This window comes from Polypterus senegalus, chromosome 12 (genome assembly GCF_016835505.1).
Source record: "Polypterus senegalus isolate Bchr_013 chromosome 12, ASM1683550v1, whole genome shotgun sequence".
Lineage (NCBI taxonomy): Eukaryota > Metazoa > Chordata > Cladistia > Polypteriformes > Polypteridae > Polypterus > Polypterus senegalus.
In genome coordinates this window covers 148,131,075-148,148,861 of record NC_053165.1, presented here as the reverse complement: position 1 = coordinate 148,148,861, position 17,787 = coordinate 148,131,075, and the positions used below count along the sequence as shown (strand labels likewise).

General features: G+C 41.8%; 1 protein-coding gene across 6 annotated transcripts in view; it reads left to right on the top strand.

The window, feature by feature from the left end:
- The window catches only part of LOC120539924 (protein unc-13 homolog C-like), a 471,266-nt gene that overhangs the window by 430,988 nt on the left and 22,491 nt on the right, over positions 1-17,787 (top strand). For all 6 annotated transcript variants that reach the window (XM_039770276.1, XM_039770280.1, XM_039770279.1 and 3 more), the window contains 2 exons: positions 6,222-6,302; positions 14,193-14,340. In XM_039770276.1, coding sequence (XP_039626210.1) covers positions 6,222-6,302; positions 14,193-14,340 — 229 coding nt within the window. The remainder of the gene's footprint in view (positions 1-6,221; positions 6,303-14,192; positions 14,341-17,787) is intronic.

Here is a 17,787-nt window from a genome sequence, read left to right as displayed (position 1 = left end):
TCTCACGCTCCATTCTTCCCTCACTCGTGAACAAGACCCCGAGATACTTGAACTCCTCCACTTGGGGCAGGATCTCTCCCCAACCCTGAGAGGGCACTCCACCCTTTTCCGGCTGAGGACCATGCTCTCGGATTTGGAGGTGCTGATTCTCATCCCAGCCGCTTCACACTCAGCTGCGAACCGATCCAGAGAGAGCTGAAGATCACGGCCTGATGAAGCAAACAGGACAACATCATCTGCAAAAGCAGTGACCCAATCCTGAGTCCACCAAACCGACCCCTTCAACACCCTGGCTGCGCTTAGAAATTCTGTCCATAAAAGTTATGAACAGAATCGGTGACAAAGGGCAGCCCTGGCGGAGTCCAACTCTCACTGGAAACGGGCTCGACTTACTGCCGCAATGCGGACCAAGCTCTGACACCGGTTGTACAGAGACCGAACAGCTCTTATCAGGGGTCCGTACCCCATACTCCCGAGCACCCCCACAGGATTCCCGAGGGACACGGTCGAATGCCTTTTCCAAGTCCACAAAACACATGTAGACCGGTCGGGCAAACTCCCATGCACCCTCCAGGACTCTGCTAAGGGTGAAGAGCTGGTCCACTGTTCCGCGACCAGGACTAAAACCACACTGTTCCTCCTGAATCCGAGGTTCACTATCCGACGGACCCTCCTCTCCAGAACCCCGAATAGACTTTTCCAGGGAGGCTGAGGAGTGTGATCCCTCTATAGTTGGAACACACCCTCCGTCCCCTTTTAAAGAGGGGACCACCACCCCGGTCTGCCAATCCAGAGGCACTGTCCCGATGTCCATGCGATGTTGCAGAGACGGTCAACCAAGACAGTCCTACAACATCCAGAGCCTTAAGGAACTCCGGGCGATCTCATCCACCCCGGGCCCTGCCACCAAGGAGTTTTTGACCACCTCGGTGACTTCAGTCCCAGAGATGGGAGAGCCCACCTCAGAGTCCCCAGGCTCTGCTTCCTCATTGGAAGGCATGTTAGTGGGATTGAGGAGGTCTTGAAGTACTCCTCCCACCGACCCACAACGCCCGAAGTCGAGGTCAGCAGCGCACCATCCCCACCATATACGGTGTTGACACTGCACTGCTTCCCTCCTGAGACGCCGGACGGTGGACCAGAATCTCCTCGGCCGTCCAAAGTCGTTCTCCATGGCCTCTCAAACTCCTCCCATGCCCGAAGTTTTGCCTCAGCAACAACGAAGCAGCGTTCGCTTGGCCTGCGGTACCTATCAGCTGCCTCCAGAGACCCACAGGACAAAAAGTCCTATAGGACTCCTTCTTCAGCTTGACGGCATCCCTCACCGCGGTGTCCACCAACGGGTTCGGGATTGCCGCCACGACAGGCACCGACCACCTTGCGGCCACAGCTCCGTCAGCCGCCTCAACAATAGAGGCACGGAACATGGCCCATTCGACTCAATGTCCCCACCTCCCTCGGGGCGGGTTGAAGTTCTGCCGGAGGTGGGAGTTGAAGCTACTTCTGACAGGGGACTCTGCCAGCCGCTCCCAGCAGACCCTCACAACACGCTTGGGCCTACCAGGTCTGACCGCATCTTCCCCACCATCGGCCAACTCACCACCAGGTGGTGATCAGTTGACAGCTCCGTCCCTCTCTTCACCCGAGTGTCAAAGACATATGGCCGCAAGTCCAACGACACGACCACAAAGTCGATCATCGAACTGAGGCCTAGGGTGTCCTGGTGCCAAGTGCACATATGAACACCCTTATGCTTGAACATGGTGTTCGTTATGGACAATCCGTGGCGAGCACAGAAGTCCAATAACAAAACACCGCCGGGTTCAGATCGGGGCCATTCCTCCCAATCACCCTTCCAGGTCTCACTGTCATTGCCCACGTGAGCATTGAAGTCTCCCAGCAAAACGAGGGAATCCCCAGAAGGTATGCCCTCTAGCAACCCTCCAGAGACTCCAAAAGGGTGGATACTCCAAACTGCTGTTCGGCGATACGCACAAACAACAGTCAGGACCCTTCCCCACCCGGCGGAGGGAGGCCACCCTCTCGCCCACCGGGTAAACCCCAATGCACAGGCTCCAGTCGGGGCAATAAGTATGCCCACACCTGCTCGGCGCTCACCGGGCAACTCCAGAGTGGTAGAGAGTCCAGCCCCTCTCAAGGAGATTGGTTCCAGAGTCCAAGCTGTGCGTCGAGGTGAGTCCAACTATATCTAGCCGAACCTCTCGACCTCGCGCACTAGCTCAGGCTCCTTCCCTTCAGAGAGGTGACATTCCACGCCCCAAGAGCCAGTTTCTGTAGCCGAGGATCAGACCGCCAAGGTCCCCGCCTTCGGCCACCACCCAACTCACATTGCACCCAACCTCCTTGGCCCCTCCCATAGGTGGTGAGCCCATGGGGAGGAGGACCCACGCTACCTCTTCGGGCTGTGCCCGCCGAGCCCCATGGGTGCAGGCCCGCCACCAGGCGCGCCATCGAGCCCCACCTCCAGGCCTGGCTCCAGAGGGGGCCCGTGACCAGCGTCCGGCAAGGGAAAACGTTGTCCAAGTTTTATTTTCATTGGAGGTTTATTGAACCGCTCTTTGTCTCATCCCTCACCCAGGACCAGTTTGCCTTGGGTGGCCCTACCAGGGGCATAAAGCCCCGGACAACATAGCTCCTAGGATCATTGGGACGCGCAAACCCCTCCACCACGATAAGGTGACGGTTCAAGGAGGGGTATTAGTTTTGTGTATTCTTTTATTTCTAGGTGTCTATGCTTGTTATACAATACAACTTGCAATACAATTTAGTTTTGTCTAGCCCAAAATCACGCAAGAAATACCACAATGGGCTTTAACAGGCCCTGCCTCTTCACAGCCCCCCAGCCTTGTCTTCTTTTCTCCATTTTTGATTTTTTTCTTTGTTAGTAGTGTTACTTGAGTTAAATACTACTACTACTACTATTATTAGTTTTGTGTTTATTTTAATTTCTAGGTGTCTATGATTATTATACAATACAATAGCCCAAAATCACACAAGGAGTGCTGCGGTGGGCTTTAACAGGCCCTAACTCTTGACAGACCCCCAGACTAGACTCTCTAAGAAGACAAGAAAAAACTCCCAAAAAAACCCTGTAGGGAAAAAAATGGAAGAAACCTTGGGAAAGGCAGTTCAAAGTTATGTTCCTTGTATTTTATGGGTGGTCCTCCAAGGGGCATCTCTATCAATGGACTGCCCTCAACCCTACACTGTGGTCAAAAGTATTAGAACACCTCACTTTTTCCAGTCTTTCTCCCAATTTAATCAGTTGAAGTGAAATGAGTGACCTAAAGTGGTGAAAAGGTCAGCAGTAAACTGCCAGAAGTTTAAATTTAAAGTTTAGGTTAGCAGAAATTGAAAAAAAAGGAATTTTCAGAATATCAGAAACAGGCCCTTTTCAGGGAACAACTAATAGGTGACAACCTACAGATGGCCTGCAGCAATTCAAGTAAATAAAGACTTGTACGTTGAAGTAAACAATTTGCACAGGTGTCCCAACTTGCATTGATTACTTAAAATCCCTCTGTGTGTCCTCCAGCAGGTAGGAATGGATTGTATTATTACACCCTTTGATGTTCTACTTGGACAATATTCTAGTGATACAGTAAATGGCAAGAAAACGGCAATTAACAAATTAAATGTGACAGAACATTATTACCCTTAAAAGTTTAGGCCTTTCATTGAAAGAAACTGACAAAAAAATAAAATCAAAACATCGGTGAGTCCAGTGGAGTCCTAAACCAGTGATTCTCAACTGGTGGGTCGAAAATCCTTTTTCAATGGGGCAAAAAAATGTTAAGAAAAAATATACGGAGTACCATCTGTTCACACTTCAGTAGGCGGCGATAATGCCCGGTAATGCGAGTTGACAACTGCCATTTTAAACTATAGAAAAAGACCCGCAAACTTTGCTTATATTTGCTAAATGAGTTTGGCAAAACTTTGGTACAACGCAGAATATATTAGATATGGATTTTCTTATATTGACGACAAAGGAGGGCAAAAACCTCAGTGTGTTTTGTGCAGCGAGGTGTTGGCATGTGAAAGCATGAAGCCGTCAAAACTGAAGCTGCATTTGGAAACAAAACACCATTATGTCAAAGATTAACCTGTTGAGAACTTCAAAAGATGACTTCAAGACCTTCGCCACTTGCAGACCTGTTTAGCAACAGTGTGTGGCTCGCACACATTGCTTACCTCGCTGATGTGTTTGAACATCCTAACTGTAATTTGAGTTTTTTTTTTGTAAATACTTCTCAGTAGTTGCACTTTTTTATTTCACACTAGCCGATGCCAGCCGTAGCATACGGCAGTGTAAGAATAGGAACGGAAAACGGTGAGAAACAATTCAGAAATCAAGAAGAAAGAAATACTTCTTGAAAGCTGCAGTTGTGAATAGGTGTTTTGCTGGAGATGACAGATAATGAATGGAAAGAGATAACCGTTGAGACACACGCCCTCTGTTTTAACATACACATCTACGACGTACTGTTGGAATAGTTTGTTGCTGGAGTGCAAAATACTAAATGTATTCCTCATTGATAATCTGTACATTGAGTAAGCCTGATTCAGTTAGCGGGTTCTTTTATCGGGAACATGTTGTAAATCTTTGTGCCAGCCAATGTCTCCGTAAGGGAATAAAAGTGGGTAAATCATAGGATCGCAATTCATATTAGGTGTTGAAATCTGTTTACAGGAATTGCCTCTGGGATAGATGCAAATGTCACTTTCGGCAGGAGGTTCGCTATCTTCTCAGACGAAAATCGCTGCAACATCAGTGTGACAAGTCGGGGCATTGTATCGTCGTAAATCCTGCGCAAGGTTTTCCTTGAAATCCATTCGTACAGATGCTGTTGGATTGGAGTGAGCAATTTCATGCATGTGTTTCGCATGTGCGAAAGGGTTGATGGTTCTGAACATGGAATCTAGCTGGAGAAGTAAATTTTCGCTGCATGCAGAGTTTGCTTTATTTTGTAAGTGTACTTCAGTAGCTTGCGCTGTGTCAAAAACATACAAATCTATATCCTGGAGAAGTAGAAGTGTTAGCGAATAGTGGAGAGATTTGGTGAAAAATTTGCCCTTGTTTTTTACAACAACAACAACATTTATTTATATAGCACATTTTCATACAAACAATAGCTCAAAGTGCTTTACATATTAAAGAATATAAAAATGAAAGACACAATTATAAAACAAAATAAATCAACATTAATTAACATCGAATTAGAGTAAGGTTCAATGGCCAGGGGGGACAGAAAAAACAAAAAAACTCCAGACGGCTGGAGAAAAAATAAAATCTGTAGGGATTCCAGACCATGAGACCGCCCAGTCCCCTCTGGGCATTCTACCTGTTTTAAAACAGTATGGTCTGTGGCCAGGAGGTTGAGTTATTTGTGGAAGAGGATGAATAGGAATCGAGAAATGCCGTGTGGGTCGGCTGCAGGCTGCGTGAAAGGGTTTTGAAGAGGAGTTGAAGAGGAGCTGCAGGCAGCATGTTGAAGGATTTGGAAGAGGACGAATAGGAATCGAGAAATGCCGTGTCAGCTGTGTGTGGGCGGGACTGGTTTTGAAGTGGAAGCAGGACGAACCAGAAGAGAAATATATATAAGAGATTTGTGCATGAAAGCATTGTTGAGTCTGTTAAAACAGACTCTCTGGTGTCGCCACCTCCTGGTCATTTTGGTTTATCATTAGGTTTATCAGTTTTTTTGTGTTGGCATACTGTGATATTCTATTCTACTATCTCAGGTTCAAACAGCACCATCTTTTCATTCGATAAATTTGAGAAGTTGAAAATTTTGGGTCGTGGCTTGTCATTAAGGTGGGTGATGGTGGGTCCCAAAGCCAGACCAGTTGAGAACCACTGTCCTAAACTATCCAAAGGCATTTGGAAACTGGAGGAAACTCTGATAGGATGAATCTGGCAGAGCCAAAATCACAAGCCAATCAGAAGACGGGTTTCTGAGGGTCACCCGCTTGTGTGATCAAAGGAGCCTCACAGCACAACAGCTTAGCAGTGCAGGGTGACATAAGCGAGTGTTAGTGTCTACAGTGAAGAGGGGACTTTGTGCTTCAGGTTTGACAGGGCAAGTGGCAGGAAGAAAGCCATTCATTAAAGGGCAAGTTTGCAGCTAAAAGATATTTTAAAATGAAACAGAGATGAAAATGATATTTATTTTTTCATTTGTTTGGTGAATTTGCAGGAGCATGTCATCAAAGAAGAAGCAAGAAGTTTAACACCAAGACAGTGTGCTGTCATGGAAGTTGTGTTGCCAACAATTAAGGTAGGTATTGCACGCTTACATATTCTTCTCCATGTTTGTGAACGTGGAGGATTTAATATCTGGCAGTCATAATGCTTGCAGTTCAGAAGAGGCCATCCACCTGAAGCTAAGTACATTCAGGCCCAGCCAGTACTTGGATAGGAGACCAGCCAGGAAAAGCTTGAGTTGCTGCTGTAAGTGATGTTGGTGAGGCCAGCAGGGAGTGCTTGCTCCGTTGTCTGAAAGTGGATGCTAATACCACAGTGCTGTGACGGGACACAGTGCTGTAAAAGTGACACCGTCCTTCTGATGAGACATAACACCAAGGTCTTGACTCTCTGTGGTCATTAAAGATCCTTGGGCATCCTTCATAAAGAGTGGGGTGGTTCCCAATGTTTCCTGACTAAATTGGCCACCCACCACAGATTAGTGATTCTTCCCCCCTAATCACCCCCTGTCTCCAATTGGCTCTCTTTTTATCACCCTTTTACCCCCTAACAGCTAATGTGTGTTGAGCGTTCTGGCACAAAATGGCTGCCATCTCATCATTCAGGTGGATGCTGCACATTGGTGGTGGTTGAATTGGCTCCAAGAGTAGTGAAAAAAGTGCTATATAAATGTAAAAAAATATTATTATATTGTGGTATTTTTGGTGTTTTGCATCACTGTACTAATCCCCATATTATTAATTCAACACTTATCCTTTTTAATAAAAGCCCTGTGTGCGTCCAGGTGTCCGTGTGTGTGTCTTCTGCTGAAGTGCGTATGCGCGGGGCCGCGACACACATCGCACCGTGCCCCGCCCATGCGCACAGCACCTTGGACGCACACACACTGGAAGCTGGGCACACAGTGAATGGCCTTGCCGTGGCACCACATGATAAGCAAATAAAAGACATCATTGCTGGGGAGAGTGCTGATTAGGTAGTCGCGGCCGTGCACATAAAATCCAATGCTGGGGAGACGCCACACATACGATAATCAGCTACACGCCAGCACAGATTAAAATACTTGCTGGGGAGAAAACACAGTCACGATTATCAACTGCATGCCACACATTACATCAGTTACTGGGGACACTCGGCTGATTGTCCACTGTTGTGACGGAAAATTAAAGTCATATTACGGACATCAAAGCCAGTACTGTATTACTGTCAGAGAAAATTAGAGGCATTTTACAGAAATACAAACCAGTATTACTGCGAGAGAAATTTAAAGGCACACAATACACTGACGCATATTACAGCCACATACAAGCCAGTATTACTGTAAGAGAAAAAAAAGACATATCTACTAACAACATGCCACCCAAAATAAAAAAGCAAGTAGGACAAAAGACACAGACAATCAAATCCTATATAAGTAACATTTCCTGGAAGAACGGTCAGCTCAACAAGTAAACATCAACAAAAGAAAGGCTGAAAGACAAAGAAAAAAAAAATACAAACAAATAGATCGATTGAAGAAAAAGAAAATGAGCGTCAGAAAAACGCTAAAAGAGAAAGACTCAGAAGAGCAAACCTTACAAAAAGTTGGCATTTACTTGCCAGAACCAGCATTCAGCCACGGTCAGTTATATGTTGCATTATCAAGAGTTAGAAGTTTTCCAGATGTTGTTGCCAAGGTTGTAGATGGTCCTGAACAAGGCAAACTCTTGCCAAACTCAGACAGAATATTTACAAGAAATGTTGTCTATAATGAAATTTTATAGAAACATTTAATGAGGTAAAAAAATAGAACATTTTTCCTAAATATCTTCTTCAGATTTTGTGTATTACAGATTGTTACAAAGGTTTACACTAAGGCAATATTAATTATACTTACTGTATTGTCATACATTTCTATTTTATTTTTATTATTATTTTACTTTAGGCTTCTTGCAGAAATATTTTTGACAAGAAATAGAATGCCATTTAATATAGACTGGTCCTACTAATGTTTATGCACTACTGTTCTAGCGCCCGTTATTGTAACGGGCTTAATGTCTAGTCTTTAATAATGTGTTTAATGCAGCGGTTAGTACTACTGATTCACAGCTCACTAGACTTGAATGTCAGGCCTGGTCTCGTGTGTTTGTCTACTTTATACCTTCTTCCCATGTCTGTCTTGCTTTTACTTTTCCTTAAGAAAATAACATTGCATACCATCCAGTTGAACTTATTCAACAGAAAAGAAAAGATCTTACATGTAAAAATGCATTTAATGTCCTTTTTGTTGAACTGTAAAGGGTGTTGTAGCTGCCGAAATAAGGTATGGTCAAGCACGGGTAAAACGCGTGTCTAAAGAAATCTCACAGTCCAAAAGTTCATTCTGAAAATATTTAGTGAAAGTTAAAAGCAAATAATCCACACAAGAATAAAAGAAAAAATAGTTACACACGTAGAATAAAAGGCAAAAAAAAAGGTAAAAATGTATCTTGTCTTAAACTTACCTTTTCTTGAGAAACTTTAGTTATTTCTGTACTTATAAGTTTTTTATTTCTTCTTCTCTACTTAAAGATTCTTAAATTCTTATATACTTAAAGATTCTTAGCTTCTTCTTCAGTATGCTTTAAGCATACGGCACAGCACGTGAATTAAATGCTGTTTTCTTACATATTTACTTCACACACTCGAAAGGCCCGTAAGCCGATTAGCACATAGGCCTGTGCCCAGGCACGGTTTAAAACCTTATGCCTTCCATACCTTACTCAAGGCAAGGCTGTTACAAACTGAAGATTATTGTTTTAGTCAAAGCTGTTAGAAATGGCAGGAATATACCAATACAATTCTATTGTCATCTAATAAATATTCATAAACTTTATAGAACTAGGAAAATGGCTCTTACAGGTGTTTGCATCATTTTTTCTTATCTTTCGTCCCATTAATTCTGAAGACTCATCTGAAATTCTCTTGAATTCATTGTCAGCTAAAGTGCATCCTGTGTAAACAGTGGAGGTGAAATGTTCTACACTGTCATATAGGCAGCAGTGTGGTGGGGCAGTTAAGACCCTCAGTCAGGTTGTGGGTTCAAATCCCACCACTGACACTGGGGAACCATAAACAAGTCACTTCACCTGCCTGTGCTGCAACTGGAAAACGAAAAGACACGGAACCATTTATATCTCAAATGTTGTAAGTCGCTTTGGATAAAGGGCATCGGCCAAATAAATAAATATTTACATTTTATTGATGGTTAAAAGAAATCAGCATGATAGCACAAACCCAAATGATTAACTTTCTTTTTTTTTTTTATTCCATTGAATTCAATTAAAATGTAATATTAATATTCTGTGTATTATGTTTGATCTTCAGCTCTGTTTTACATTTTGTAATTCAGTTTAGTTTTCTATAGTGCGCTTTGTAAAAGTAACCCTTTTCTGCCATAATTTATTTGAAATACACTGCAACAGTAGCAGACCAGAGTAGCATTGTTAGAAGAATATGATAGGAGTTATAAAAAGTAACCAGTTGGACCTCAAATGTTGTAAGTTGCTTTGGATAAAGGTGACAGCCAAACAAATAAAGGTTAAACGTATTATTTCTGGTTAACAGAAATCAGCATGGTAGCACAAACCCAAAGATTTAAAGATTAACTTTCAGTTTTTGATTACCATGCTGTTATTTTTTTTTCTTAATTCTGTTGAATTCTTTTAAAATGTAATATTAATATTTTGCTTGCATATTATGTTTGATCTACAACTCTGTTTACATTTTATAATTCGGTTTAGTTTTGTATAGCGCGCTTTGCTGAAATGCATCCCTTTCTCCCATGATTTATTAGAAATATACCGTCACAACAGAAGTAGTATTCTTAGAAGAATATCATAGAAGTTTAAATAAAGTACCTGGCAAAGCAAAACAAAATTGACCCTCCCTACTTCAAAAGTGAATTTCAGTCACAAAAAAGCAATTTATTATCTGATTTTGAACAAAATGCTGGTGCTGTTGTTTCCATGGAATCATTTAATCAGGTCGCTGCTGAGCAGCTGGTGCGCCCCAACATCCAAGCGTAATTTAACTTCCAGCTGTTGCCTCGTCCTGCACGAAGGGGCTCGCGGCTTCAGATCAGTATTGCAGTTACAGTGAGAAGATTCTCTGAGGACAGCATGGTGGTGCAGCGGTTAATACTACTGCTTCATGGCTTACTAGACGTGAATGTCAGGCCCGGTCTCTGTCTTGGTCTACTTTACAATATAATACAATACAATTTATTTATGTATAGCCCAAAGTCACACAAGGAGTACCGCAATGGGCTTTAATGGGCCCTGCCTTCTGATAGCCCCCCAGTCTTGACTCTCTAAGAAAACAAGGAAAAACTCCCAAAAAAACCCTAGTAGGGAAAATATGGAAGAAACCTTCGGAAAGGCGGTTCAAAAAGAGACCCCTTTCCAGGTATGTTGGGTGTGCATTGGGTGTCAAAAGAAGGGATCAATACAACACAATACACAGAACAGAACACAATGTAATAGTGCAATAGAAATATTTCAAGTACAGAGCAGAATTCAACAGCAGATGATATCCCATAATGCGATTTGGATTTGTTCAGAGTCCTGGAGACCTCAGTCATCAAGCTGCCTCCCCCTATTGGCCATTCCATAGCTGAGACAGCGCTGGGCCAGCCAATCCCAAATTTACACCATCTTCTCATGCCTGTGTTGCTTTTTCTTCTTTGTTTGCATACAATCCAGTTGAACTTATACAACAGAAAAGAAAAAGAGAACATCAGAAAGTTAAAAAAAAAAAAAGAGACAAAAACTTAACAAAACAGAATTCAACCTCCCAGTCGAGTGAAAGAGAGGAGAGCCAAGAGCAGGGGCAAAAATCATTAGAGAAAGAAAGAAAGAACCCTTTTACCCCTGATATAAATGCTTATTCTACAATTGTATTAATTAGATCTTGTCATATTTTTAAAACGTTTTGAACAGATACTCTAAGTGAGAATTTGATTCCTTCCAATTTCAGAACAGTACAGAATACCAGTTACCCACTGGCTTATACAATACAGTACAATACAGTTTATTTTTCTATAGCCCAAAATCACACAGGAAGTGTATTAAGAAACCTCGGGAAAGGCAGTTCAAAGAGAGACCCCTTTCCAGGTAGGTTGGGCGTGCAGTGGGTTTCAAAGGTAGGGGGTCAATACAATACAATACAATACACAGAACAGAACAAATCCTTAAGACAGCATAATAATAAAAATTTTAGAAGTACGGTTTAACAGTAGATGATATGACATAATTAGGTTTGGATATTTTTAGAGTCCTGGAGACCTCATCCATCTAGCTGCCTCCCCATTTGGCCATGCCACGGCTGAAACGTTGCTCCGATGAAAGAACCCCTCTTTCCCATGATTCCTGTGATCCTCCATCAGGGATGACTTTACCATAGGCAGGCAAACAACTTGGCAGGCGGGCCGTATGACTGGTGGGCTGGGATTCTTCCAGTTGTGCAAGATATGTCTACATGCCAGTATTGTGGTTGTCAGCCATTACAATCACTTTGTCCTTCTCCATTTTAAGCCCGTCTGGGAGCTCAATAAAAACAGCTTTTAATGGGTTAGGAGTGATTGTGACACCAAGGCTGTCCGATAAGCATTCAAAGTTTTTTGTCCAAAACAATGTTAATTTGATGTGTGTGGAGGTTCTATGGGCATGACCAGCTGGGATGAGACCCCTGGGAAGACCCAGGGCTTGCATAGCGGATTATATCTCCCAGATGGCTTGTGGACACCTTAGGATACCACAGAATAAGTTGGCAGGTGTGGCTGGAGAAGGGGATGTATGGGCCTCACTGCTAAGACTGTTGCCCCCCGTGACCCATTTTCAGATAATTGGTGGAAAATGAACGATTGAATTGGTGCACTCCCAAAACATGTAGCCCACTGATTCTGAAAGATTGCACTGCTCACATGTTGGATCATGCCCTTGGACAATTTTAAGTGAGATAAATGTGATTGATGAAAGATTTTAGGTTTAAGTACTGAGGGCATTGTGCATATGGAGCTTAAGTGTATTCTATGCTTGGCTGCCCTCCAATCCTTTTCTGAGATATTAATTAAAAGATCATTTACCCACCATACCTTAGGATCTTTGAAAGGAAGTGACTTTAAAATGTTTTTATATATTGTTGAGGTGCTCTCTGACTCTTCAGGACTGATCAGCATTTCTTCTAGAATAGAAATGGGTGGGAGGTCTGGAAAAGTAGGTAGGTTTCTTTTAGCAAAATTTCTGATGTGAAAGTAGTGGAAAATTGTGTTGCTGGGAAGTTAAATTTGAAGTGTAATTGTTCATAAGGTGCAAAAACATGATCTATATACAGGAAGCCCTTTCTCAACACTTCTAGCTGAGACTTTAGAGATTATCTTAACATCAACATTCAGCAATGAGATTGGTCTCTATGATGCATATTGTAATGTGTCCTGAATTTTCTTTTGGAAGACGGGTGTTGATTTATCTAACCATACTCTTGACATTCGCTCCTGTGAGGTTAATTGTTGACTGTAAACTGAGTCAGTATGGGTTTGTGTGTAACACTACAATGCAATACTGTAGACTAGTGCCAGATCAGGGATTGCTGGCAGTGCCTACAATGAGCACTGACAGATATTCAATTTATTATCAGTTATAGAGGACTAGTTTAAAAAGTTTGCACAATTCAGTTTGGTCTCTGCTACTCTTTTAGGCACAAAATCAATGGTTAAAAACCACATTAGCACCAAGGACTCTCCTGCTTTCTCCTTCTTTATCTACTGTGTTGTTTGTGGTGATGGTGGCACACAAGTTCAAGCTGAGGAGTAACATTAGTCCAAGGAATGTCACTCTTTGATGCCATCCCTCACCAGATGGTGTTGGAGTAGCCAACCTTCTAATGGGTGACCTAGAAGAATGGGCTTCCAAGGAGAAAAGTATGGTACAGGACAGACCCCAAATAGAGACTAGGTTAGATGTAGGTCCCTAAACTTGGGAGTCAGTACCACTCAGCCGAGTGTCACACTGCTGCCCTTGGCGCCATTTCTGGTGAGCTGAGCCAGCACCTGTGGAGCGGGGCTCTCTGTCACCTCCCTGCACCCACATTTTGGCAATTAAGTGGATCTCAGACACAACTGGATGTAGAAGATGGAAAAGTCCATGACATAGCTACAGCAGCATCATGGTGTTTTAGAGGCACCAGCAACTTGTTAGAAGCCATTGTCTTATTTTTTTCCCTACTTTATTAAGTCTCAGTTAATTTATTTTATTGTGAAATCCTCTATGTTATGGCACTTTTTCTGAGTTAAGTACTGTAACATAGCAGCAGGTAATGTTACTTGCAGAAATGGGGGTGTATTGATAAGGAGGATGAGACAGAGGATGGGGGTTCAGGGGGAGGAACTTTGTTTCTTTGGTGCAAATATATATACTGTATATAATCACCAAAATCAAGGAATAGAATATTGACTTTTGCCACCCCAAAGACCCACTATGCCCGGTCACTGTTCAGGGAGTAGATGTGAATGTGGTGATGTGGGGGTCCATATCAAAGACAGGCTGGACTTGTCACATAACATAGAGTAACTATATAAAAGGGGGAAGAGAAGACTTTATTTCTTAGAAGATTGTGCTTCTTTAATGTGAGTTATGACATTCCTCCCATCTTCTAGAACTCTGTGATGGCCAGTGATGTGTTGGATCAGTAACGTCACTTCAAGAGAGGCCCACCAAATTAACAAGCTGGTTAAAGTGCAGGTTCAGTTATGGGGCGCACTGTGGACCCCCTGGAGATAGTAGAGATGTAGAGAATGAAGACAAAACTGAGTGCCATTATGACCAATGCTGTACATCCTCTCTCTGACACACCAACACTGAGGACTTTCAGTCAATGAATTATTCAGCAGATTTGTTTCAAGAAATATAATCTGCTGTCTTTCTATTTTTTTTTTCTTTCTTTCTAGCAATACTTTCATGCAGGCGGAAATGGACTCAAGAAGACTTTTCTGGAAAAAAGCCCCGATCTGCAGTCTTTGAGATACGCCCTTAGCCTCTACACACAAACTACTGATGCCTTGATCAAGAAATATATATGCACACAGAAAACCCAAGGTAACGCAGAAAGCAAACTCTATCCCTTATTGTCTTCATTGGAAAGTCATTTTACTGTTGTACCATTTAAAAATGTGTGCTCCATCCACGTGTAGTGAACGTGACGAGGAATGATTTGAGCTCGATTTAGACTTGAAACTCTAATTGGATCAGCAGATGAAGCAGGACCTGTGAGTGAAGGGCAGTAGTAGGGGCTGCCATGAGGAGGTCACTGGGGTTGGGTGAGGAGATGACATTGGCAATGAACAGGATTGACTGAAAATCACACGTACCTGTGGCTTGTTACCTTTTCTGTGCTTAAAGGAGGCTTTACTAACACAAAACAATGAATTACAGTTCCAGTCTGTTTAAATGTCTCCTCCGAGCAACAGTGACTCTTTGTTCAGCAACACAATTGTGTGTCTTCAAACCAAAAATGTCAGAGAAAATGCCTTATCCTGCTGATAAACCTGATGTTGTGTTCAAAAACTTCAACAAGTTTATCTTTTTATGCAACAACTTATAGTTAACCAACCACCAATCATTCTGACAAGGGACAGTGAAGTGACATGAGTGACACTGCCAGTATGTATAGCCACATGAAGAAAATGACTAAAAATACAAAATGCCTTTGAAGAACCTATATGTATAGTGTGTGATTTATAATCGAGCCTCCTTCAGAAATATCATACAATATTTATGAATGAGTGCATACTTTTGTTTAAAGAAAATGATCACACACGAAATGTGCAGCTCTTAAAATAGATTAGCTAGGAAAGATACAAGAAAGAGAGAAGTTGATGGTACAAAAGCGACCAAGAAGAGGGGAGAACCAGTGATCCCTGTAGGTGCCGTCACAGTCAGAATGTAAGCCTCTGTAAAGTGACACTTAGAAGAAGACCGGGCACTCTTGTTAAGCAGACAACATATTCCAGTTAGAAAAAGGTTTGGAAAAGGAAAACGTCAGGATATCCCAAAACAGACATAATGGTGTGAGGTCATGCTTTATACTCTTTATGAATGTTGGAATTTTGTACAAAAGGTAGAAAGTTGTCGCCAGCTATTGGATAGATAGATAGATAGATAGATAGATAGATAGATAGATAGATAGATAGGAAATGCACTAAATGCACTATATAATAGATAGATAGATAGATAGATAGATAGATAGATAGATAGATAGATATGAAAGGCACTATATAATAGATAGATAGATGTTATGATATTTTTAATAGTTGAGTACAGTAGTCTGAATTATGTAATGTAATTTATTATGTAATGTAATACTTTCTGGGGCAGCGGAGAGAGGATGCAAGCAGCATTACATTATATGATAAACTTTGCTAAGTGTGCTTAATTTCTTTAAGATATAAAATTCAGACTTCATGACTATTAAAAATATAATAATAGGACAGAGTAATCACTCACACTCAGATTCAAAATGCTCACACAAAAGAATATTCATCTGGGTCATCCAGAAGGGGATCAGTGGAGGGGAGGGGGACACAATTAAAAAACTTTGTATGATGTAAGTAATCTAATTTTGTAACTTTTACTAGTATATAAAAATACCTCAGCTAGCAGAAAAGCAGTGTGCATCTTGTTACAGTAAGCTGTGTGCGTCTAGTTACAGTGTCCTGTAATAGGACTGGTCCCTCATCAAAGAGAATAAATGGTTTATGATTTAAACTTCCTCCTTCCTGTTTTCTCTTAGAGGTTTTCGGTCACCCTGAGGGCTGATGGTCATTACTACCATTATAGATAGATAGAGAGATAGATAGATAGATAGATAGAAGATAGATAGATAGATAGAAAAGGTACTATATGATAGATAGATAGATAGATAGATAGATAGATAGATAGATAGATAGATAGATAGATAGATAGATAGATAGATAGATAGATAGAAGTGTTAAATTGGGAGGACATTGTGTGCAGATACAAGTCCAAACAGTAATGACTTAAGGAGGCAATGATGGCAGTTTTAAGGAAGAGCAGAGGAAGTGAGGTCATCAGGGCTGGAAACCGAAGGTGAGGTCATCAGTGCTGGAACCAGAAGTGAGGTAATTGGACCCAGGTGGAATTTCCTTTAATCAGTCGGCAGGTCTGCCAATGGAATTACCCTCATTCAGGCCCTTTAGCTGCCTCCCATGTGCATATGTGTGACAATAGATCAATAGGTAGACAAACAGACAGACAGACAATTATTATGTGGCATATGTATATTATATGCCCCTTTACCCTTAAGTAGAGAAGTGTGTTAGAAGATGGATGCTACTGTATATGTATATCGTGTTACTCTGTTTCAGTATTGACCAACAATGCAAGAAACAGCCAAGAGATGGTCTTCATTACTATTCTTTGATTAGCTAAGGACTACATTCTTCTAGTAATTACTTGTTTCTTAGACCACAAAGTCCGCTCTTCAGCCATTTAAGTCTCAAACTCTTTGTTTCTGGTTTTATTTTTCCATTAAATGTGCTACCCTTAGCCTTCAGCAGGTATCCTCGAGTGTTTAGTCCTTTTTTGATAGACATGCCTTTTAAAATTGAATTGGATTGCCTTATTGCTTATTGCCTTATATTGTTCCTTCCTCTGAAAATTCTAGATTTCCATTTCCTGTCAGAGTAGTGCATATCCTTCATTTATTCTATAGATATTTTATTCTTTGGCATGGTAGTTTCAACTGTATATGTTTTACAATGCAGCTCAAATACATTTCAGCCATTTTAATGGCTTCTGAATGTTGCCCGCTCTCAATCTAAATGTATTTCTTTTCCCAAACTCAGAATGTGAGCTCTTCTGCCACGAAGGGTGCCACCATCATGAACTTACCTAAACAAGCATTAATTAATCTGGGTAACCTTGGCCATAAGTAAATTGCAATGTTTCCTGAGAGCTGGATTACTCTGCCGTGTTCAACGTGAAGCGTTTAAGGCATTTATTTTCAAATGCATCACTCTAGACACCTAGTTATCATAAGCCAAATCCGTCACTGGCGAATATTGAGGTCGGTCAGCCGTCTTGGAATTGCAGCTTCCAGAAGAGTCAAGATATCATATTTCAGGGCTTTTTTTTTTGCATTCATGACATTAAGTAGCTTGTGCAGAAGCAGACAGTAATACATAATTCTTCTTATTAGGAGTAGCATTTCTATTATTCTTCTGCCTGTCAGTTGTCACTTTAAGACAGAAATGAATTTACCTGAGTAAGACATGTCACACGGGGTGAGGAGAAGATGTATCACGGGACTGATGACCTGAATTGTAATTATATATGGCTTTGCCCTGAGCATGTCATGTGTTTACTGTGATATTGGAAACTGTGCGACGACAAAGAAACAACAAAACCAAAACATATAAATCTTGTTTTGTAAAGCTTTTTTTTTTTAAGAGTTGGGGGAATGCAAAGTCAAGAATGATTGAAATGGTGACATTCAGTATTTACCATTAAGTTTTCCAATTTGTC